This window comes from Daucus carota, chromosome 4 (assembly GCF_001625215.2).
Source record: "Daucus carota subsp. sativus chromosome 4, DH1 v3.0, whole genome shotgun sequence".
NCBI lineage: Eukaryota > Viridiplantae > Streptophyta > Magnoliopsida > Apiales > Apiaceae > Daucus > Daucus carota.
In genome coordinates this window covers 40,897,426-40,923,779 of record NC_030384.2, presented here as the reverse complement: position 1 = coordinate 40,923,779, position 26,354 = coordinate 40,897,426, and the positions used below count along the sequence as shown (strand labels likewise).

At 32.1% G+C, this 26,354-nt stretch overlaps 2 protein-coding genes across 4 annotated transcripts; one reads left to right on the top strand and one right to left on the bottom strand.

The window, feature by feature from the left end:
• Positions 1 to 11,344: 11,344 nt before the first annotated feature.
• On the top strand, positions 11,345 to 15,962 carry LOC108215754 (squamosa promoter-binding-like protein 6). 3 transcript variants are annotated; one of them, XR_010291365.1, is made up of 5 exons: positions 11,345 to 12,308; positions 12,952 to 13,088; positions 13,400 to 14,256; positions 14,681 to 14,833; positions 15,558 to 15,962. XR_010291365.1 is itself a non-coding variant. In XM_017388316.2 (4 exons), the coding sequence occupies exons 1-3, from the start codon at positions 11,641 to 11,643 to the stop codon at positions 14,221 to 14,223; spliced, it is 1,629 nt and encodes a 542-aa protein (XP_017243805.1). In that variant the 5' UTR covers positions 11,345 to 11,640; the 3' UTR covers positions 14,224 to 14,256; positions 14,681 to 15,025. The 3 variants fall into 3 exon arrangements, 2 of the variants coding, with proteins under 2 accessions (XP_017243805.1, XP_017243806.1); XM_017388316.2 differs by lacking the exon at positions 15,558 to 15,962 and having other exon boundaries at positions 14,681 to 15,025; XM_017388317.2 differs by lacking the exon at positions 15,558 to 15,962 and having other exon boundaries at positions 11,349 to 12,308; positions 13,409 to 14,256; positions 14,681 to 15,025.
• Positions 15,963 to 17,574: 1,612 nt separating this feature from the next.
• LOC108219501 (probable UDP-arabinopyranose mutase 2) lies at positions 17,575 to 20,093 on the bottom strand. Its single transcript, XM_017392980.2, has 4 exons — positions 19,615 to 20,093; positions 18,660 to 18,910; positions 18,425 to 18,593; positions 17,575 to 18,140 (listed from the first exon to the last, which is right to left on the bottom strand). The coding sequence occupies exons 1-4, from the start codon at positions 19,930 to 19,932 to the stop codon at positions 17,802 to 17,804; spliced, it is 1,077 nt and encodes a 358-aa protein (XP_017248469.1). The 5' UTR covers positions 19,933 to 20,093; the 3' UTR covers positions 17,575 to 17,801.
• Positions 20,094 to 26,354: the final 6,261 nt, after the last annotated feature.

Here is a 26,354-nt window from a genome sequence, read left to right as displayed (position 1 = left end):
CGTTGTGTTGTTTGTCCCTCGCTCTTTCCTTTTCCTCCTTAATTAGTACTCCTTCCGTCCCTTTTTATCTGTCCATTTTGGGGAAAAAAACACATACCAAGGAATAATTGATTGCATGAACTTTTTCATTAAATACCTCTAATTAATATCTTGAAAATGGTGGAATGCCCCTACTTTATGTCTTGAAAACATGAATTCAACCAAGTTTTAAATAAGTCAAGACTTGAAAATTGAAATTATGGAGATATATTTGAAAAACTATCATTAAATTAGTTTTGAAAGTATAAATGGACAGATAAATAGGGACAAATTTTTACTTCCAAAATGGACAGATAAATAGGGACGGAGGGAGTACGTAGTAAACGTAGTGGATTCTTTTTTTTTACTTGAGTACCGACTCATTTGTGCTGAACGTATTGTTCTGGTATTTATTATTCGTTATTTATTCTTATTTTATTCCAGAGATTTGTTTAAATCATGCTTATCTATCATAAACCTTCTTATAGCATTTATATTATGTAAATTGATTGTTAGAAGATGAAGAAAATTACGTAAAAGAAACCAACTACGCCTGCAAATCCAAGCAAAGATTACTCAAATCAGTATAAAACAAAAAGTAATCACTGTTATGCTAAAGGCATTCAGTTGTGGAGGATGGGTTGAGCTGAAGACAAGTTTTTAGCTGATTTAAACCAAGTGGTGGAGATAGGATGATTATATACATAATCACTAATAGTGAGATCGTAAATGCCTTACTCGCACAATATTCATGCTATAGGAAAAATAAATAAACATGTATACGACATTTAAAATTCTTACTACTGAGGCAAGTTGGTTAATAAACAACTTCTAGAATATAGAAAACCAAATCTAATGTAGACAGCAACCATAATGTATTTTTTGTTGCTATATATTTGAATGAAGAAACTACAGGTACACAAGGTCCACCTAGATATCAATTAAGTGCCCGTATGAGTTCAGCAATCAGACACATCAACCAAAAGAACTAACAAGAAAATACGGCTACATTTTGCAGGAATACATCTTATGTGAAATTACATATTTTTTGGAGATCCTCCGTTGAAATATAGCTAAAACCACACTAAGGAATGGTGAGGACATGTCTAGAAATTTTTCAGAAGGGAAATTTTATCTGAATAATTTTCAAGATTCCACATCAAACAAGCAAATGAAATGAACAAAACATTGACCTCGTTCTAAAAAACCGAATTTTTTTTTTTTTTGCTAATTAAAAAAACAGGAAAAATTCTCAACTACCTACTAACAGAAAATATAAGAACAAAGTGATTGTTTATTGAAAATAATTCTGGAGGACTTGTATCAAACACTTGGGCTACAATCTCAAAAATCTTTAATATCCGAGCATCGTGCATATCACGACCCATAATCATAAAAACAAGACAAATAAATAAAATATATAAATACAGCAATCAACCCAAGCAGAAATGGGGGAAAGACCTGTAAGGGATTGATAAGATGAGGCTGTTTCCACAGATTCAAACTACATGCATATTGGGCCTGCCTGACCAATATGGAGTCTTTTCGATGCTTAAAGCCTTAAACCACATTAGCTTAAGATTTGTCCAAAACTAAGAAAACAATAATTTATTTTTTTTGTCATAAAGAAAATAATAATTTTGATAGTATACCATTTTGATAATTTGGGTTGCAGTAAGTTTTTTTTTGTAATTGGTTAATTGAAGTCGCAATTAAATATATTTTTGAAATACTATATATTTGGATAAAGAAACTTGAATAGAAAATAATATTGTAAAAAATTGAACATTGTAAAACATGTTCTTTATTGAATGTGATTATTTGTAATTAAAATACCAAATTTTATTTATTTGTATCTAGATCAGTGTTACAAGAATCGGGAATCGGACCTAATCGGTTGAGCTACTGATTCAGGGATTAATCGAAAATCGGGGATTAATCGGAAGGATTAATCGAGTGAAAATTGGATTTATTTTAATATTAAAATATTATTTAATATTTAGTTATTATTATATTAGCTATTTAGTAACTAATATATTTACTATATCCATAAACTCTATAATTATTCATATTCAAAGTAATATAGTATTTTAATTTTAATAATTTATCATATATATTTTGATTAAGAAATATATATAAGGATTAATCGGATTTCAAAAATCAAATCGGTGGCCAACCATGCAGAGGATTAATCGGTTAAATCGGGGATTTTTAGAACACTGATTAGCATCGGAAGGGATCAAGTTCTTCAAATTTCAAATTCAAATTCAATATTAAAAAATCCAAGTTTTTTATGTGATGTGGATTTGATCTACGGTCTCAAAAAAATTCAAAAATTGAGATGGAAATCCAATTCACAGATTTTGAATCTAATGATCTTTATATATTAATTAATATAGACGTTAACATATATCTTCTAAAAATATTAAAATACATTTTTTTATGTTCTAGCGTGTTGATAAGTTTAATATTTTTATTTATTTTATTATAAATATATACAGTCCATTAATATTTGTATAATATTAAATATTTTTTTGATTTTAACGGTTGCTATTGGTAATTTTTTTTGACAATTGAACCTATATATATTATCAAGCTTGAAATATATCGATCATAAAAACTGTAAATACATTAATATCTTCAAACTGAATTCTCTAAATAATACTTATATTAATATTTTCTGCTTTAATAGTTTATTAATTAAAACAAGAATTCTAAATCTTCCCGGGGCAGGATTCTTTTACGATCAAGGAGTCTGAAGTATAGCTCAACAGTCCCATACGCAACATATGTTGCACGCGGCTGTATAAAGTTCCTTATTATTCGTGAAACTATATAATTTTTTTGTCTGTTATAAATTTATAATAGCTTTTTTTTTTTCCTCTTGTTCTAGCAGCTTTGCTTTGGTAGTTAAACCCTTAACATCCATGGCAGAGAAAGATGGAAATATAGAACCGAATACATCAATGAAACCCGATTTCGAAGCTCCGTCAATCCCCTGCCGAAGACATAAGACAGCGTACGATGGTGGTAAAAGCTGGTCATTCTGTTGACAAGAGACTTATGTTGTGTTTGGTTGGGGTGAATGAAAATGGAGGGAATGGAATGAGATTTGAACTATAATTTAGTTGAATGTATAATAATTTCATTCCTTCTATTATTTCATTCTTCAAATTCTCCATTTTGTGAAGGAATGCTCCATTCCTTATCATACCAATTTTCTACCCAAATCTAATCATACAAAATTTGCACTCACTCATTTTTTTTCAAAGTCCTCCCTCCTACACTTTATCATTTTCTTTTATTTTTACTCATTTCATTCCATTCCATTCCATTCACCCCAACCAAACACAACATTAGGGTTTTTTCTTCTACTTGTTTTTTTGATCAATCGTATGGATAGAAAGGTTTCGAATATCGAAGCAAATGGAAAGTCAAACAAGCGAAGAATTATGGGACGGAGGGAGTGCATTTATAAGAGCATCTTCAACGGTGTTGGTTAAAAGTGATTGGCTAAATTGGACATGTAATATATTATGTAAAATTTGTTGAAGCTGTAAGCCATTTTGCTTCGATGGTACTGACTATATTGGTTAGCTGTATTTCATAAATAGTAAGTTATTATTTTTTTTCAAATTGTTATAAATATAATGTATATTATCATATGGTAATAAATGATACGAAATCTTGCTACAGGCCTGTAGTGGTTGGCCAAATATAGCCAACATCAATTGGTTGGCTATATTTTTAGACAAGGGTTATATGTGGTTGGAGTGGAGCAAATTTCACACATTATCTATAATTTTAATTTATGGTATGATTTAATGAATTTTAGCTAAGGGTTTTGATGGGTTGGAGATGCTCTAAGTCATACGCACACACTTGACACTACCCTAACTCAGCTTCTCACTGAGATAAATTCATTCAATCCGCAACAACCTGCTCAGTTGCGCTCTCCCTCCCAACGGCCAGCTCCCAATGCCCACATGTCTGCGACCTGCTCTCTCCGACTCCCTGCCTTTGCTAGGCTTAATATTTTCGGCAATGGACTTCTGGCGGAAAGAAGGACAAACCGGGCCCCTAGTGATCCTTATCTTATCACGCCGCACATAGAAATGGAGACATATTGGAAAGGAATAACGTAAACCATGTCACTTGGAACCAGTTGCTTACGCTTTTTCGGTAGTCTACAGCCATTATGAGGCGTAAAAAAATTATTGTTCTGTAAGTCAATTTTTTTTTTCGACGCCGCTTCTTATTGTTATATTTATGTTAATGCTCAGAACAATGTTCTTTTTCTGACCTTTTAACTAATCAATACGTGCAACCTAGAAAGATGGTCATCTCTCTTTGATGAATGTGATACCGAGGTTCGGTATTTAAATTTCAATCAGTCATTTACAATCTAACTTATTTCCAAATTTGAGCCCTTAAATCTTACTCCTGATTCCGCCACTAGACACATCAGCCAGAAAAACTAACAAGAAAATACGGCTCCATTTTGCAGGAATATATCTTGCAATTACATATTTTCTGGGTTCCTCCGTTGATATATGGCTAAAATTACGCTAGATAATGGTGAGGATATATGTCTCCAACTTTTGAGAAGGTATGTTTTTTCAAGGAATCTAAATAATTTTCAAGATGACTTATATTCTATATCAAACAAGCAAATGAAAATGAATAAAACATTGACTTCGTTGAACCGGAAAAATTCTCCAACAAAAAATATAAAACAAAGTGATTGCCTATTGAAAATAATCTAGGGGACTTGTACCCTTGGCCTGCTTTCTTAAAAATCTTAATAATCCGGGAATCGGTCATTTCTGTAACCAAGCAGTGGGGGGACATGAGAAGAATTCCGTTATGCTTAAAATTTAATTTTTTTTGATGATTTTCGAATTAAATAAAAGGAGGAGAGAATGGAATATATCGTAACTGAATAATAGGTCCCCTGTGAGCAATACTGTTTTTGGTGGTCAGGGAGCTCCCTATTTATTTAGTACATGCTTCGTGGAGAAGAATTTGTCTAGCTTTTTTCTTTCTTTACAGACTAGAACTTTCCACTCGACAATGAGAACAGACCCAGAAATCAAACTCCGTCGCCCCACCGCTGTCAGCCTAACAAAGAGTTGCTAGATTTTATCATGGACCGAGCATACGATGGTGAAATTACAATAAGATTTGGAACACTATCGAGTCCTCAAATCACCAGTTACAGAAATTTATTTCTGGTGATTTGGGATTTCACAGTTGGCAGTAGTATCATGAGGGCTATATTTGGTTTTATAGTGGTGATGATGGTTTCTTCGTTGTTCCCAGAGTTTCGTCAAATGTTGTTAACATCTCTCCCTTCGTCTTCCACCGGTACATGTTCCGGTTCCAGGTGCTTTACTCAACTGCTTTTTTTACTTTCTTTAATTTTTAAAATCAAAACTACTCCCCTATTATTTTACAGATACGTGGGTTTAAAATCAACACCGGCGGCTCCGAGTCGAATCATAAGAGCATCTTCAATCCAACACCAAAACACCAAAATGATGTCATTTTTGGTGTAAAAGTCACTCCAATGCAAAACCAAAATGGTTTTAAAATTACACCAAATGAATTCGTTGACACCAAATTTGGTGTCAAGTGTTCATTTGGTGTAATTTTTACACCAATTTTGGAGTTTTTGAAATTGCCTACTATACCCTCACACTTATGAGACAAAACAAATTTATTCCTTTTATGTCCTATTACACTATGTTTTTTATTTTTCAATCATAATTATTATTAATGTTCTTTCTTTAATATTTAATTCACATTTTTTATTTATTCCAAAATTTTAATAAATTTATATTCTTGTATCAAAAATTAAATAATTAAGTTGTTCTCTTCAATTGGTTGATGAATTTATAATTATTTGAGATGCTTGTTTAGTTAACTTGTTAAAATTCTATGTTAAGCAATGAAATTGATAAATATTGATATAAATGACTTAAAAAAGTGGAGAATATTTCATTATATGTGTAAAAAGATTTTTTTTGGTATACGATATGATATTGATGGGTTGGAGTGAAATTTTAAAATGGTGTAATTTTCACATCAAAATGAAGTTAAAATTACACCATTTCGATGTTATGGGTTGGAGATGGTCTAACAGAGATCGTCTGACGTACGTCTTGGACAATGTTTATTACGTACGGTTAGTGATCAAATTTGGCAAGCCGGCTCCGACCATCCACACGTTCAAAGAATTTTGCGAGCCATGATTTCCTATGCGGAATTAGGATTATTTGATAGATGTTCTTTGCTGCGCTTTTTGGGATGGTGAGATCTTATGTTTCCCTTCTTCGCGATTTTATATTATCCGCAATGTCATCCCTTCCTTATGACAACTCATTAGGTTCTTTTTCCATAAGATTAATGATTTTCTTGTTTTTTTTAATAAACATGACATGTTTATATGTGCAACGGTAAATAATTACATTGTATAATTATTATGATTTTGTTTTTTATTTTTGGTATTGAACATTCGAATCAATGTGAGCATGACTTGTTTATGTTATACAACGCTAAAGAACTACATAATATGAACATTAAGATTATTTTGTTATCATTTTGGTATTGAAAAAATTATTAATATAAAAATGATTTAAGAGTTGATTTTAACATAACTATTCAAAGAGTTAACGTAAACTGATTAATTATTTTTACAAAATATTATATATGACCCCCTTATTTTCGGAGCTGGATTGACCACTACTAAATAGGTCACTTGAATTAGTTGATTTTTCTTGAATTAGAGTTAATTCTTGATTTTTGTTGACTTAAAATCATCAGATCATACATATATTTAAACAATTGCAGTGTCCATGTCGCCGTGCCCATATCCCGATAATTACTACTTTCTCAAATATTGGTGTGCACCACTGCGATTTATACTCCAGGTAATCCAATTACAATTTCCTTTTAGTAACCAGAAATTCTTCTGATTTTCATAAGGTTGTTTTGTGTTTCGTGGCAACACATCGAATCAGCCTAGTTTTTTCAACTTTCAGATTCAAATCCAATATTTTAATAAAGCATGGATCGAATCTGGGCCTGGAAAAAATTCTAAATTTGAGATCTAAATTCAATTATCTTAAAATATATCTTCTATAAATATTAAAATACATTATTTTAATAAAACTATATTCTAGTGTGCCGACAAGTTTTACATCTATATTTATATTATTGTAAGTATACATTATTTATTATTGTAAAATAGTATTGTATTTATTCTATTTATGTATATGAATTAGGTGTCATAGTTATATAATTAAAGAACACATTGTTAGATTCAAAACTAAATGACATATTTATTAAAAATAAAATACTTTCATCTTAATCTTAATCATAAATCAATTATTATTCAGAATGGACGAAAATAGGGCTGGTTTGCACATTTTTGATGTATTGCAGAAAGATATATATCACTGTGCAACTTTCAATTTATGATGAATTTTACAAAAAACTACAATTCCTATCATGTTTAGAGTGTAAATTTTAATATTTAAAATAAAAATCTCAATTTTATTGTATGAGTAAATCATTTCCTAATTATATATTAAAATCTCACATCATTCAAATTCTTATCGTATTATATTCACATCAACCTTCTCATTTTCATAAACGATCGATATACCCTTCGCAAAATGTATGCTAAATTTTAATAATTGAAGGTATTTGTGATTTGATTTTTTTACGTTATCCTCACTTTTGATTAGTTGGAGAAGTAAATTAATTTTTTATCAAATAAGGTTTTTCTCTTGTCATCGCAAGTTGATTCTCGCTCGTTAAGAATTGGTGGAAGAAATTCTTAATAGCAAGGCATATAAATCAAATACTGCCTCTGGAAGTAAATAATATTTCACCAAACTTTAATTCCAAAGATGGGGTTTAAAAATCCTGCAACAACCAAAAGGGTGAAACAAAGATGATACACAATTTGAAATAGCCTATACATGGATGCATTATTGACAATGAATTTCCTGTGTGCGCAAAAAATGAAGATTGTGGGAAGCATAAAAAACAAGATAAGGAAAGGAGTCATGTCCTATTCTCAAGCACCCCACTCCACCACTCAAATGTGCTGGGGTGGTGCCAACTCGAACCCCACTCATTTAAGTTCCTTGAGGAAATCAAGTCCACTGGGGCACCATTCAGCCCACGCTTCCACAGTTCCACTTCTCTTATTGCTTGCCCTTTTGTATGTCACTCAATTTTTGTACCCCTCTTAACACAGTTATTGTATCATTTACAACCAAATGTTAGTTTACTCCTCCCGTTTCAAATTACATATTGTTTTGCAATATATCTCATATAGTTTGGTTTTAATAATTTGTTTTTTCGGATTTCGAATCGAGTCATGGTACATATACTATATTATGAACATAATTTGAGCGCATATATAAGAGGTCTCTCTGGGTTCCTGATTCTGGTTGGGTAGGGCAACAATCTTCACTAGGCCCTAACCAACGTCATCTCCTTAATATGATAGCTACAACTCCAAATTCTCAACTTGTTTCCGGAGTTTCGTGAATGCATGTTGCATGTGCACCCAGAGAAGATAGTAATGGTCCACCTCTAACCATTTTGGTTTTGTTGGATTTACAAATGAAACGTTTTGACTATTCAACATTAAGAAAGTATTGCTAGGCGCTAGCTGGTGGGAAAGTGAATGGTTTGCGCATTACCCCAAACTCTCTCATGGTTTCGTGAATGGTAGTATCCACCTGTCATGTTCCCTGTTCACGGGACTCCTCCCAACAAATAAAAAAGAAATTTGCAAAAATATGTGTATTTTTAAATTTATTTCTTTTTAAACGGTCAAAATTGCATATATAACAAATCTGTTATATATATAAAAAAAATCCAACACATTACAATATACATATGCTCATCATCTTTATCCGTACTGACTACGTATCTCCTGCAACCACATTTCACCATCAATAATTAACCATGAATGATTAACAATAATTAGTCTATCTAGATTTCAAGATTATGAAGAATATAAATTACTGATTTTATTACTAAAATAATAATTAATGAAGTATAAATAGGTGATTATGTAATTACAAATAATGATTGTGGAACTTGTGTTTAGTTATCTTAGTCTAATATATCCAACAAAATAAATAAATAAATAAATTTTAAAAATATAGATTATTCTTTTAAACAAAGAAATAATTTTATGAATGTTTTGAACCTTTTTTATAATATAAATAGTCCGGAATGGATTTTCTGAACATTCTGACATATTTAACATAACAGAATAAGTTTTACTAGGTTTCTTAATTGGGAGAACGCTTATTGCCGGAAACCATGTACTCCCTCCGTCCCACCAGGTAGTTTACGTTCACTGTTTGCACGCATTTTGAGGCTCTTATAAAGGATAGGTGAATAATATTTTTTTAATTTTTTTTTTTCTGAATAAAAGTTTAGACATCAAACTTTTTTTCAATAATTTTTTAAAAATTATATATAAAATATAAGTATACTTTATAGAAGCCTTAAAATGCGTGCTAAAAAGTAACGTAAAGAATCTGGTGGGACGGAGGGAGTATAGATCATAGAACAGTAGATGCCTGCATGCGATGCCTTGTAACAGTAATCTGTATAATGAGGCTAAAAATATCAGAAACCTAAACAATTGCAACACATGGAGTTCTGTAGAGGGGGACCTCTCTAGTCACAACCTCAGACTCAGTGTTGTTGACAGGTCCATCTCATTGTTTAATTCAAGTTCCTATGTCACCGGAACGATGCAACCTCATACTACTACTAATCTTACTATTATTTAATTATTTCTACGGAGGATTACCAACAACTTTTTATACAAATTCTATAATCATCGTTCAGTGACAAAAACCACAAGTATACACCTCTCTCTTTTGCAGACACTTACACAGATCACAGTGTCCTATAATATGATATATGGTTCGTTAGCATTGACGGAACTAAGATTTCAGAATAGCCGAGATCACAATAATAAATCATGAATTTTTGAAAGTCAGTCAGGACTCGAATTCAAATTTCTAACAAAAAAAAATCACAACTTACAAAATAAATTGTCAATCATGGCTAAAAACTAGACCTTGTTTTGAAATGGTCAAAACAAAATTTTTACAAATCAAGGTTCAGACTTCAGAGTTATAAAAAGACAAAGAATAATAACAACAAAGGAGTTGTTTTGGGATACAGAGTTGAGGAACAATAATAAGAAGCGACCATGTGAAGTTCAGTTTTGTGGACTTATTAGCCAAAAAATACAAAAACCATTTTGGAGTGAATTATTAAATTCACAGATTTTATTTGAAGCTCAAATCCACCTTGTAGGAAATTACAGTGTTTGATAATACATCTGACTTCAGTCTGTCAGTGCTATATTATTGGAGGTCCCTAGACTTGTAAACTGTAACTGGACCCTTCCCTTTAATTCTGTTCATGATTTTAGATGAAAACACATTTTTTAAGCATGTCATGTTGGAACAAAATTAATCAAGCAAAACACTTGTTCCTCTGGATTACTTGCCTATTCATAGATTTTTATGGATTTTTCGACAACTTCTGAAAGCACGACACGAGATTAACACATTTATAGGAAATTATTATGATTCAGAACCCCAAATTATATATGTGTGATGAAGATTGAAACACCAAGGCACAAATTTGATGTGTTAGGAATTGCCTGAAATTCTGGTTTATAAAAGATTTTTTTGATTTTGCAGTGACGTGTGGAAAAATAAGAATTCTACTCTCTGCTAAGTAAAGCTGAGTGAGGAAAGTCTATTCTCATTTCTCACACAAAAGCAAACTCTTCCATGGAACTTGAGAAGGCAGGTGCTAAAAAGTAGAAAGTATCAGCTAATGCAACATCTCTTTTATTTCTATTGTCTGTATCATTTTCATCCAACTACCTTCATTTGTTTTTTCTCATTAATTTTGTCACTGACACTCACATATTGTTAACAAATCTTATTATTGAATTAAATGACAAGTTGGTTATCATAAAATTCGACTTGTGTTCATATTTTATTATACGCAAATCTTTTTTTCAGTATACGCGAATTTTTTTAAAAAAATTGATGTGAGATAATTGATGGGAAGCAGGCTTAGCAGTGGTAAGGAAAGTTGAGATGGTTGCTCCCATAAACCTTGTTTGTTGTTGTTGTTGTGTTTCACATACAAACACTCACACTAACACTAATGTACATAGTGTCTGTTTGTGTAGAGTCCCACACATTTAACATTATGGACAGCTTTCAGTTTTTTCTTTTCAGTGTGTGACCCACTTTTTTACACACATTCACTTGGTGTAATGTAGTGTGATAGCTTTCCACCTCCCTCAATGCTTCTGTGTTTCCATTATTGAAGCATAAATCCAACCCTTTTGTTTACCTACCTTTGCTTCTTCATTCACATTCATTTTCTGTTTTGGGCTTTTCTCCTTTTCTCACCCACTCTTAATTATTGGGTTTTTGGTTTTGCCCTCAATTAGGTGGGGTTTTAACTTTTAAGGTTTTATGTGATGTTCATTAGGCTCTTTAAAAAGTGATATACAGATAAATATTGTTTTCAGTATAAGTTTGTGTAATGGAGTCTTGGAGTTATGTTTCTGGGGAGAGAGGGTTTGTGTCTGAAGATTCTGATGTTATTGCAAGAGGAAGAAATGGAGCAATGGATTGGGAATTTAAGTCCCCTTTTTATGGTAGTCATAATAATGATAATAACGTTGGATTAGGATCTTCAAGTCAAGAGGGTATAGAGAACATGGGAATTCTTGACTTGGGTCATCAAGAAACACTGAGAAAATCTATATCTAATGGCTCAATTAAGGATGCTTTAGGTACCAAGCTTAGTGGTGTAAGAATGTTCAATTCGCTTGCGGAAAATGCCTTCTGGGGAGAAGAAGAGCCTAGTGCTAAGCTTCCTAGCTCAATCATGGACTTCAATTCTGCAGATTCATCTCTCATTGATTTGAAGTTGGGGAGGTTTGATGATCAAAGAGATGTTCAGAAATTGCCTAGCTCTCGAGTGGCTCCCAATATTTATTCAAATGATACGGTGTCTGTTACGGGGAAGAGAACTCGAGTGGGGGGCTTGAATTCTCTGACCCCCTATTGCCAGGTTTATGGATGCAAGAAAGATCTGAGCTCATGTAAAGATTATCACAAGAGGCATAAAGTTTGTGAGGTTCACTCCAAGACTCCTAAAGTTATTGTTAATGGCATTGAACAAAGATTTTGTCAGCAATGCAGCAGGTCAGTTTTGGCCCCCTTTGTTGTTTACTTTTGTCTTCCAAATTTCCAAGCATCCCTATAATTAGGATATACCAAATTATATTGTTTATATATATTTGTATATGTACTATTTGATAAAGAACTAGAAGAAAGCATAAGAAGCCTTGAGTTTCCCATTGCAGAATCTACTAATTTCTCATTATGACTAGTCAGTGGAGTACTTGACTCTTGGTTGTCAATTTTATTGCATACTCCATTCTTTGTCCAGTGAAACTTAGGTTTCTATTTTCATATTCTTTAAATATCCATATACAAAATTTACCAATTGTGTGTTACAGGTAGATTTACTGGACTTCTAGGACTCCTTGGTTGTTTCTCTAATATAAATTTCATAGTATCCTTAGATTGATATGTACAAGCATATAGCTGTTGTTTCTAAGATGATGGTTAGTTGATATATAGTCCATATATAATTAAAATATATCTTCATGATCTTCTGAACTGCTTTTGGTAAAGGGGGTCAACATCTACCTTTTAAAGTGCCAGCATCATGTTTCTGCTTTAAATCAAGATGGAACAAGAACCTGTGGGTCTTATATTATAACTTAAGCTTAGTTGGAATACGTTTTTCTTCAATTAACATGTTCTTGCCTTTTTTGTTTAGGTTCCACTTGTTGGTTGAATTTGATGATGGTAAGCGTAGCTGCCGGAAACGTCTTGCTGGGCACAATGAGCGACGCAGGAAACCTCATGCGGGTATTCACTCTGTTAGATCGAGGTTGTATCCGACATATAATAATGGTAAATTAATCTTACACTGAAGCACTTTGTAAACGGCATCCTCTATTCTATTTCATAGGCCTTCTTTCCACTGGTTATTGTAATCTAACTCTGTACTTTGTGAATTATGCTTAATTTGTGGTGTTTATTTGTTAAACTGATTTTTCATCCGCAAATGTTCAAGTACAGCGAATGAAATGACATTCTTTTTGTAAGATCAGTTTAATCTTTTGCTTCAGTTTATTGCCTTATATTTTCAACCATTTTTGTACTAATTTGCAATCGCGAATTATGTTCTAAGTATTTCTAATTTTGACATTTGCTGAACTGAGGTTCTGCAGTTGGCAGGTTTCAGGAGACGACTGTATCAACATCGTCTTTCATTCGCCAAGATGTTCTTCCAGGGTACCTTTCTCAGCCACAAAAGTTGGCTTCAAATGACTACTGGTCTAAGCATATAAAACTTGAAGAAGCGGATAATTATAGTTCACAGTCAGCAATAACCGTTGCAGGTGGAGGGTTCCATCCAAGATCCCATTTTCCTTCCTATGGTTTTGATAAACATTGCCTGTCTACGGATAGAAATGGTATATACCACATGTCGGAAAGCAAATCCAGTAAAAACAGTAACTTGTTTCGAAATGCCTCATCAGGAAGTGAAACTTTTACTGGTTTTGACTCGCCATTAACTGTTCAAGCGCTATCAGGGTTTCCCGACTCTGGTCGTGCTCTCTCTCTTCTGTCATCTCAATCACAAACTTCTTCAAGCCATACCTCAGGAATACTCATGGCATATCCCTTGATCATCCCAGGCAGCCATGAGCACTATACTGTAAATCAAGTATCAGAGAAACCCTTAGGACTGAGCCCACAAGTTTCAAAGAATGAAATTTCGAATAAATTTATTTCATCTGGGATGAATTCTGCAGAGAATCACTTGAACCGAATGATCACTACAAGTGGTAGTAATGCTGTCGTCAGCTATGGGATCGATGGGATGTTTCACGGTTCTAATTACATAAATGGTGGTAAGGAACACCTTTCTTGTGGAGATGAACCCACTATTGATATGCTACAGTTGTCATCACAGCTTCAGCGAGTGGAGGATCAAAGACAATCTCTGCATGAAAAGCCTAGAAATGATTCTTTCCTGTAGCTTCCAGGTCACTTATAATGTCTAGGGAATAAGGTACTCTAGAACTCTATTTTACATGTGCTAACTGCTAAATAAAGTTGAACATTTCTGTTAAAACATTCCATTTTCGAGGATATCTTGATTAATCTCTGTTATGTCTTGATGCTTAACTGGATCACTTTATCCTTCGCCATTTGTGTCTCTAAGATAAGTTGTTGAATCATTTGTTGTTGACTGCTAACTAAGTTTTATATACTTATCTGTTAACAGTACATAAACACATTAAATTTTACTTTTGGTACTAAATTTAGAAAGTTCTTGTGTTAAAGTCCAGAATTTATTCGATACTTACAGTGAAGGATATGGACTTGACTCTCTGTGAAATAGTTATGTTTCTTATGGAAACTGCAAAGTCATGTTTAGTCTGCCTGTTGGACTTATCAACTCTTTTACACAATCATACTTCTGTATCTTGCAGATCAACGTTATCGTTTGTGACAGGGGCCAAGTGCTAAGAAGCAGTTAACTAGAGAAAAAAGAACTCAGAATTTCAGATTTTCATAGGATCTCAGCCTAGGAAGTAGAGATAGACGCTTAACCGGCGCCTGACTGTTCCAATTATGCTTATTAGGTAATCATGCATAGCACTCATATCTATGTATGTCAAGAATTTAGTCATCTTTAGCAGTGGTGATTCAGCTTATCTTGTGAATGATATAATCCTGTTCGTGATTAGTCCACTTTGTTATACATTCAATTTCTTATGTCTGACTTTCTTAAAGAGAGCTATGGTTCATAATTTCAACAGTGGGTACTTTGAAGATTGTACCTTTCTATTGACTGCTTTATTCAGTGCTAATACTGCTCTATTTTGAGCTTATAAAAGTTGTGCTCTTAGCAGTTTCTTGTTAAAAGTAAATCATGAAACTCGTGTGGTTTTGATAGTTGCCTGAATCTATGATCATAGCAGATAGTTGTGTGAAGCCGTGAAGCTATGATCATTGCAGAACATTGAGCTGATCTCAGTGGTACAGTACAAATTTAGTTGCAGCTGCATTCATATAAATACAAAACTTTAAGTCGTAACACACTCTTCTGTGATTCAAGTGTCAATTTGATTTACTGACTGAACCATCTCTTTCGAGGGAAGAGGAATAGCCTCTAAACTAAAGTAAAAGATATTAGTTTAAAGCATGGTATAAGATTTTTGTTCAAAAACTGTGCAGAAATTCCTCTTCAAATAAAAGCCAAACACAACAAATAACCCTAGAAAAAGATGAATTTAAAGTCTGGAACTAACAGTATCACACATACTCAGAAATTTAAGCCATCTTCTGTTTCTTGTTCATCATCAGCGACTCACATTCCTGCTCCATCATTATCTTGACACCCGTTTTCCATTGAAACGCGACGTAACCAGCACCATCGGACTTGAACAAAACAACAGCATCATCAGAATCAAAAAAACTGTGAGGCCTAAGAACAGGACCAACAAGCAAAAGAGTAGTCCAGAGCTTGACTCCAAGTTAAGCTAGAGACAACTGATTGCCACCTGGATACAAATCATCTCTTAATTGCAATGCTGGATTACGGAGAATCTCCTCGTATTCGAGCCCTCAGACACCCCAAGATACAATTTCTGAAGCGTGGGCTGGATGATCCACTTCCTTGCAATCTCCTGTTTAAGTGATGATAATGTTGTGTGCTTTGTATCAACATCCACATTCAAAACCACAGAAATTCCACTTTGTTTTGATGAACACCATGATTATCACCGCCAGAGCTCAAGTGATACTATGATTATGATTCTGTTTTAGCTGAATAACCCAATTTATTATTTATATATACATGTCTTCAGTCCTAAACCTCGGGATGTTAGGATTTTTAATAAGGCGGTTCCCGCGCTAAATTTTAACTTTTATTTGGGCCACAAGTTCGTAATAGGCCTGCGCCACAATTTCTTAGTTGATATAGAGCTCATGTATGGGCCGAAAGTAAAATTAGGTCCAATGATCTTTTCTTTTCTTGACACCAGTGACCAGTCCAAATACAATTCCGTTTTATCTTTCGGGCCGTTTGATTTATTTATTTTTTTTTGAAACAAGGGCCGTTTGATATTATGGTTTTTTGAAATTTAAACAAAAACATGTTTCGTAAATTTAAAAATAAAACAGGTCCTTCCTGAAAAAAAATAATTTATTTTCTACTTTTTAATGAAATTATTACATATTTCATCATGAAACCGTGCTCGAAAATATTAATTTTTATATGATTTCTACCCTATTTACTCTTCCAGCAGCACAACAATTTTGAACAAAATCTCAAATAAAGTCTAAATTATGTTGGGTGGTCACCTACTTCAATCATCAAAAAGAATTCGATGTTAATTTCTTACTATTTTTGTACCAACCTTGTGCTAACAGAGTAACAGTGAGCAATTACAATCATCGACTAGCGCTGCTTACGGCTCTCATCAGGAAGTTGATCAACTACCACAATTTAAATATTTTTAAGTTGTTTTAATATTGTCAATTGAATAAAATAATGAATTATTATCAATGAGTTGACGAAGAGGCGGAAAGAAAAATAAGAGATTGTTTGGTTAGTTCCATCTGTAAGCTCGTTTTAAGTTATTCTCATTCCAAACTCTTATATTTGGTTAAGAAAGAAAAAAAATACTTCGAACTTACAAAATATGATACTAAAATATATTTAAAATAATATTTAACTTAATTAATTAAAGAAAATAAAATCAGAAATCGTATATGATATCAAAATAATCAAGCAAAACTGACTCTGATCGTATCACAATTCCAATTAAACGGCTCTACATGACATTTTATCATATTCATATTCAGCCATGACAGTGGAGATGCTTGCGATCAAGAAAGACTTGTTACTGGCACAATACTGTAATAGAGATGGAATACATTTTGCTCGAGTCTGATTGATTAGCATCTATTTAAAAATTTCTTAGTTCAAAAAAAAAAAAAAGAAGATGCTCTAATTTTTGTATTAGTCAGCCTAGTTGATAGTGCTGTTGGTACACTAGAAACTCCGTTTAAAATATGACATGCTTGTATCACGACATTTCAAGCTCACTGTGATTTTAAACTTTAACTTCATGTACTACTTTGTGTGTATATCCATCTTGTTTAACTTTTATAAATATCTACCTTAATCTGTGGAAATCTATATTCATCAAATTCTGTAGCAACTAAAAATACTCAACACAGAACATAAAGAACCATATTCCATAACCCAACAGCAAACTTAACGAGAAGCACTTGTCTGAATAAGAAGTTCTCTAAATTATTATGCAAAATAGCATAATGAAAGTAGTACTACCAGATTCATCAAATCAGAGAACAATAACAATTGAAAATACCTTAATATCTCCCAATATTATGCAAAAAAGCATAATGTATAAAGTAATTCATAACTTAATCCAATAAAAAAGCAATGGAAACTAAATAATACTCTCAACAGTGCAGGGCAGAGTGAGGAAATTAAGATCCTAATTAACCTTGAAAGCAAAAGAATTACTTTTAGGATTACATGCCTACAACTCCCTCTCCCACTCTCTCTCAAAATGTCGTTTACTTCTTTACCTTAACATCTGCTGCTGCTGCAGCACCTGACGGGTTCAACTCATCCCAAGCTTCAATCCATGTGACCATAGCATCTGAAAGCTTGATGAAATAATCATCAACCTTTCCAAGCTTCGCCTTAACTTGCTTGGAGAGCTCGAGGTAGCATTGTTGAACAGTGGTGCATTCCTTGGGAAGGGTCGCGGCCTGGAAAAAGGGAATAATCTCTTCTTGCCAGTAGATGCCTTTGTATTCTTTCCTCAAGTTGACAAAGGGGTTGCTTGCTTTGCTGTGCCAGATGTATGGCAGACCTGTCTTCACTCCCAAACCCAGGTGGTCACAGATCACCTACACATGTCAAATGTTGGTAGATATTAGGTAAATACAATCTGAATATAGTTGTCTCAAGTCATTTGAAATGCATACCAAGTTTTAAATATAAAATCTAATTTCTCAGGAAACATGGAAATTAAGACTATAGATGATCAGTGTCTGCAACCAAAAAGAAAATTAAAGAACAGTCACTCCTATGTTTGCAAGTAACAACCTTTGAAGTCTTGGGAAATATTAATATTAAGACTTCAGACGATCGGTTAAAGCAAGAAATGGGTGTAAGGGAAACTAAACAATACCTTGATGCACCAGCCAGCCCACATGTCGTCGTAACGCCCAATTGGCTGACCATCTCCCATGAGTCCAAAGTACATTGCAGGCCCAATGAGTTCACGGTCAAATCCCAGATTCATACCACACATCGGGAAGAGAGTTCCCTTCGGTATGGTCATCACAGCATCAACATACCTGAAAAGGAACGGATGTTAAATCCATACAATCATATTCCAATGTAAAGGTAACTTAACCTTGTACCTAGTGTTTCTCTCACGGGGCTTAACCAGCTGAGTGGGGGCATCATAATCAGGGATGTTGAGCCAAAGACCATGAGAAACAGCAGTTGGGACACCCTCACGCATACTGAACGGGTAACCTCGAACAAAGTCAGCACCATCCCTGTAAGGGTCATACAGGGTGTTGAAGAACAATGGAGTTGAGGGGCTTAGCAGGTTCTTGATGTGCTGCTCAAGAGCATTGATCTCTTTTCCTGATGGATCTTTGGCAACCTGTACATACCATTACAACAGGAACAATTGAGAAACCATGATTCACGTTTTCTTACTTATATGGCTTTTATAAGAGCAAAATCTTGTATCACAGATTCCAGCAGATTTCGTAGTGCGATCCGAATACAAATTTGGTCTATAAACAGATTGAGTTTAAAGGAAACAGAGCAACAGAGCATACACATTTGCATTAATCAAGACCATGAAATTAAAGACTGGTGGTAATTGAGAGCAGACTAATATACAGGTCAGTAACAAGCATACACAGAGCCGATCAGATGCAAATCTATGATGTAAAAGAGTCTTAGAACACAGGACAGAGCAAAACAGATTCACTAAATTCGAAAGTTTCTTGCAAACCACAGAATTTGAATCCAGATTCAAGCACATAAACCTCATTAAAATTGAATAAAAATCTCAAATCAAATAAAAAAGCAAACTGTTGTACTAAACAAATATCTACACTCCACTAGTCAAATTAAGTCAAAGAACCGATCTTTCATCAACCAACAAACCAAAACAAATAACATACTCGATAACCCTCAAAATACTAGCAATTCACAAGATTTAACACAAAAATTAGAGGCTAAAACCCTAGAAAAAACACAGTACTTTACAAGATTAAACAACAAAATCAAACCATAAAACCCAGATCAAGAAACAAAATCAACAAAATAGCAAAAAGGGTACTAGAAACAGCTTACAAAGCAATCATCATCGATGGTATAGATATACTTCTTCTTAGAAACCATGTACCCAAAGCACCTACAAGCAGAGTCTTTGAAGGAGATGCAAGAAGCTTTAGGACCCAGAATCCTGTTGATATCATTACGATTATACAACTCATAATCAAAGCCTTGAGGGACATTAATAGTCTTTGAAGGATCACCATCTTGAACAATAATCAGATGATACTGCTGAAAAAAGGGCCTCCACATCTCAAGAAAATCAAGGTTTCGAATGGTGGGGATGACTATATCAAGCTCATCTTTCAAAAGGGGTGTTGGAGATGGAGCAGCCATTGTTAAAAAGATCGAAGATAGATGGGTTTCAAGCAGGATACTGAGATGGTGCTTATATAGAGTCGTAGAGTTTGTGTGTGTCTAGGTAAAGTCGAGGAGTTTGTTATAGAGAACACGACTACAATTTTTTATTTTATTTTTCTTCATTCTTTTACTACGTTACTATTACACACTCCTTGATATTATGCTACTTAATTGGTATATATGTCGAAGAGAATTTCAAATGAATTCGGTATAGCGAAAATACTTATCTATACAATATTAGAATTATCATCATATTTTCTGTCAAAAAAAGAAGTTATCATCATATTTGATTTTCATGTCTATTAAATAAACATATCATCATATTTGATTTTTAAATCTATTAAATAAATATTTTATTAATTATTTGAGATGATATTTTCCTATATACAGATATATGATATTTAATATTATATAAAAATAAAGTTTAGAGGGTGATGACTTTAATTTAATATATATATGTCATTATATTTGTTTTACTTTTGCTTCCTTCTTTTGCTGCGTTACTATTAAACTCCATGATATCAGCCCACTTAATCGTTAATGTCTCTAATTTTGTATTAGTATTAAATATAAAAATTTAACCATACTAAAATATTTAACTAAAATATTTATGTAAATTAATAATTTATCTCACACATGTTAAACGGGAAAAGTTTATTGAAACAGAGTTATTTTGACAGGGAGCCTGGCTGAGTCGGTGACAACCAAGATTTGAATCTTACTAGCTGTAAATTCACGTGTTTACAAGGGCAGATGTCAATTCAGATTACCGGTATTCCCTTCCCTCCTTAATAGTATCTTTCTGTTTTAAAATACATATTCATTTTATATAAAAAAATTATTTCAAAATATATGTTCACTTCAATTTTTGATATGAATTTATATTTTTAAAATCAACTCTCCTTCCCATATTTCTAATTTCTATTTTCAAGATTAACCATATGCCACATGATATGTTCAATTAATGACTTCATGTACCTTCTTTTTTCTGTAAAATTCATTTTTCTTAAACTATGCGATTTTTATAAAATGGAAATATAATTTGAAACGGAGAGAGTAGTATATATTTTACGAGGGAAAAACAACATATATTTTGCTATTCTTGTAAAATATAATTTTATAATTTATTTATAACGTTTTTAAATAAAAAATTAATATTTAAATTTTTATTCCAAAATAATTCATGTAATTATGTTTTATAAAAATATTAAAATACGTGTTTATCAGTGTAAAAATGGATTTATGGGATTTGCGATCAACAAATTGGAAATTCTAATACTCCCTCTATTTTTTTTTATATGACACTTTTGAATTGGGCACGTATTTTTAGGTGGGTAGACCGGATAATAAAAAATATTATTTTTAATTGATTTTTTTTGTGAATTAAAATTTTGATTACATATTTTTATTCAGAAAAAGAAAATTTAAAAAATAATACTTTTAACAACCCGGTCAAAGCAGTTAAAAGTATGTGCCAAAAAGTCAAACATCATATATTAAAAAACGGAGGGAGTATATAATAAGGGTTTGTCTAGTGTGTGCCCTGGACACATGATCATCACAAAAATCCATCAATTTGGAGGGTTTTGATTGGTGTGGTTGCTGTAACTACAGAGGGTCCATCGTTATTAGAGAAGGTAAGCCAATCAAAACTTTACAAATTTATAAGTTTTAGTGCTTAGTATGTGCCCATGGGCACACACTAAAAAAACCGGTATAATAATAATAGTAATAATAATAATTATTATTATTATTATTATTATAATCTTTCATTATAATACCTAAGTTTATTTTAACCATAGTATGCCGTGTGTGTTTGGGAATGGGACTTCTGGGCTTAAAAGGCCAGAAGCCCATTTCTTCTTTTTTTGCCAACCGTTTGGCAAACAAACTGAAGCACTTAAAACTGTAAAAGAAGTCGGGAAAAAAAGCTACACATCTTAGCTTTTGTATGGAGCCAACTTAAACTTCTTCCGCTTCCTGCTGCATACTTCATTCAGTGTTCGTGTTATCTTCAAGGAGATAATTGAATATAAATTTTTTTTTCTATTTAAACTTATGTCTTTAATTTTATATAATACTCAAATATATTAGTATTATATATTAATATTTATATAAATTTTTAAACACACTTATAGATCATTTAAATGTGAGACATTTTAGTCCATTACAAAATATAGTTTCGAATCATAATTTTACTTATTTAAGTTATTAATTGTGAATAAGTTATAATAATAGAAGTTTGTTCAAACTTTTTTGTTCATTCCTAAATTATATTTTTAATATAATCCTAAGAAATAAATAAATAAAATTTATAACAAAATGAGAGACAAAGCAAACCAAAAACTTATATAATATAAATATTAATCTAATCTAATATTATTATCAACTTTTCTCAATTTAATTCGTAAATATCAAATAATTATATTACAAAACTACGAAACTGTACCAACTTATAAGTTAAGTTATCCAAACACCTAAAAATTTATAAGTCACGCTATCCAAACACTTATAATAACTTATAAGTTCAACTCAGCTTCTTATTTATAATCCACTTCTTTAATTTAAGCAATGAATCACTTTTTTTAAGTCAAGCCAAACGGTTCCGTATATCTCAAACCAACTTCTTGTTCTAAGTCAGCTTCTAACTTATTCATGGCTTTGACTTATTACAAAAACAAACATTTGTTAGCAGTCACAAAACTTTTAACCGCGGTGTTTCCGGGAAGGAAGTGTATAGCTAACCTACGTCAATGTCGGTGTGCAAAAATGAAGCCCCGCAAATCACTGCACCATTTTTTCCGTAGCCTATTCAATATTGACATGGTGTAGTTCTTGATAAACGAGTATTTGAATGTTGTGGTCCTTGATTGAGCAACTGTATTAATTACGCAATAATTATGTCCTTTGTCCTTCACACTACGTGTTTACGGTGGGGCGCTTTGTCCAAGGTCTTGCTGTAAAACTAGTCCCGGCCTCTTTATGTGCGAGAGAGTTGTCTTTTGACTAATTTTATTTTTTATTTTTAAAAAAACATATAAATTTAAATATATCTTTAAAAATAGTCTTTATTTTTAATTAAATAATGAATTTAACACACGTTCTTAATAATTATATACCAAAAAAACAATGCTTATAAAAGAAAATTAAACCCTTAAATTTGAAAAGAAAAATTTGTACAAACATCCCCTATATTCGTCCTATTTGAATAATTGTATATATAAATGTTACATGTTAAACAATATTAAACATGATATTTTTTTATTTTTCTGTCAGGGATATTTTTTTATTATTTATTTAGTATAATTACATTAATTATATATGATATAGTTATATCACTAATTTTATTAATGGAAAATGCTAAGTAACCAAAAAAGTTCCTAATTTTTTCCCAAATCCAAGTGGCACTGTGTGATTAAAAATAATGGGAACCTTGTATGCATATCAACCAACCAATTAAAAATAGGTATCACCACGTCATTTGAGAAAAGATTTTCGGAACGAATTTTTGGGGTAAGTAGTATTATTATTTATTAATATTTCATATCTATTTACTCCTTCTGTCCCAACCATTTTATGTGAGTCGCTTTCTTTTTTTGGATGTCTAAAAAAGAATGATCCTTCCATTTATTTATGTCATCTATTTATAAGATTATTATAATCACATATTCATAAACCACCCTCATTTAACACTCACTACTTTTTTTACGTGATTAAAATAAAATCAAGTATTTATTTCGTGAAAACCATACCAGACTAATAGTCAAACTGGCTCATACAATTATGATGAAAAAGTCGTTATCTTAAAATTATATTTTCAAATATGGTAAGCGGGACAGTGACGGAGAGAAGCCAAAGCAGAAAGGAATAAAAGGAGAAAAATAGGAGAGGCGTGGGGTGTCGCCAGAGACCATAGAGGAAAATCTAGGAGCCAGAGGTTATGATGATGATCGCGATGGATGTCCATATGTTGTAGAGAGGAAAAATCTTTTTGTATTAATTACTCACTCCATCTTCACATTTCCTTATTTTATATTTCAAAAATAAATTATCCTGTATTTATAATAGATATACTGTATTTTTTTCACCTGCACTATCTAAATTTACGTGATCTAAATTAACTTCAAATAATAATAATAAACTATAAATGGTCAAATTTTGATATAAACAATGATCGACAAGTATTAAAACTTAATTATATTATATTTTTTTTTAATTAAAATTAAATTAAATGAGACAATATGTTTAACCTTTTTTAGTATTTTGAAAAATAAGAATACAAATATCTAATTCTGATATGTGATGGACGAGATTCGGACTTAAGAACAATGTGGTAGCATATTATTTATTTAATTACATGTATTTTTAATGTAAACAAATCAAATAACCGTAATTTATTAGTAGTCGTCGACCAGTAATATGGCCTCTTTAATGGGATGTTTGGCCAAAAAGTCATTTCGAAAATAAGGATTTATTTTTGATACAATTATTTTATTTATTTAGATTTTTCAAGAAATGAATATTAAGAAGATGGTTCATATTTACTTTCTAACAAATATGAGTAAAATTATTTTCATATATATATATATATATTTAGAAATAAAAATTTATTCTTAAAAAGTAAGATAAACCAAAAATCTCAATACATTTTAGTAAATATTTTTATAATTAGAGTGAATCTAAATTGGTGCCTAACCACAGTGATAGTCTGATTTACTGCCGCGGCGGCGCGGCACAGTTATTGGGCTACTTTTTCAATCGACTGAAGGCCATTCTGCAGGACCAATACCCAGTGTCAAGTAATCTCCACTTACATGGGTCTTGGGCCTCTTGCCACGCTTGAGATTGAACTCGTAAGCAACATTAGGAAAAGTCTCTCTTTCTCTTTTTTTTTTTTTTTTTTTTTTTTTTTTTTTTTTCAGGGTCTACATGCTCGTAGATGAGTTGTATCAAGGATACAATAGCCGCATCAGGGATTTCTTTCATCTAAAAAAGTTTATCATCTAACCGAAAGATACGCAAAGATATCTCCGGACGTTTAGATAATAAGACTTTAAAGACTGATAAGAAAACCCATAAGATCTTTTTCCATGATCCTGAAAATCAAAGTAAACAAAGAGAAACATGAGGATGATAATATAAGAAAAATGTAAAAATTGTGGGAAAATAAACGAATTATAATATATAATTCCTCACAAAAAACATAACATCTTATTCAAAAAAATAAGAAATATTAGAACTTATAAAGAAAGTGATATAAATGTGAAAAGATTAAAAAGTCTAACCAAAGTGAAAACTTTGGTTAGACACAAAATACTAAAATATTCTTGTGTAACAATAATAGCATAAACAAGTCTCATAAACTAAGTACAAATACAGTAGCCTCTCAAATACGAAAGATTCGGGAATAAATGGAAAATTTTAAAGCATCTATATTAGCAAGATCGATAGTTACTTCTAAATAATTGTTTATGGAATGTGATCATATCAAGTCTAACTTAATTTTATTATTGAACCTTCCTGAAATAAGAGCCTACTCTATGCTTTAAAAAACCTTTAAAAAACCTGATATGACTCCTATAAACTTTTTATATTTCCTATAATCCATCAATCTATTTAATCCTAGTCCGTTTCATTAAACTAATTATGGACAAAATTGAATGTATTAACTCCTAATTAATGTTTTTTAAGCTATCCTAATTAAAAATCTACCGTTATACATCCTCCTTCCACCAACCAGATCTTAACATAGGTAAAACTAATATGCTATAACATATAACATATCCACGCATATGCAGCTTACTGGTTCCATCAACCAGACCCCGTAAAGGTACCAGATCCCATTAAGGTACCGAATTCCTCATAATAGGAAACAAACAAACCATTCTTAATAGCCTGCGCAACTCATTTGTTATGAAACTTCCTCCATCCACCGGAAATTGTTGCACACCTTTGAACTGTAGGATACCTTTGAAAAGCTAACAGATAATAACACGTTACAGACAACACTAAAAACATCTGATCTAAGTCAAGAAACTACCAAAACATCACTGAAAAACAGTCAATTCATAATCCACAGTTAAACCCACTCACAAAAACAAAAAACAATTGCCCACAGTACAATGATAGAAAATACTGCTCCCCAAATAACAGATCCCAGACAAAATATTACCAAGTAAACCATGCAGTTGACTTCAAATTACAGTATAGTCACATAAAAATCAAGAGAACACTTAAAACAATAACAAACAAAGAGGGTATTTGCACAAATCAATTAACAAGAAGAAATAATCAATCAAGTACTGACATCAAAAATTCCAATCCCTGATTTCCTTTCTCATTGCGACATTTGATCAAACATATGGCAGGCAATAGAGAAAGACACACATAAATCAAAA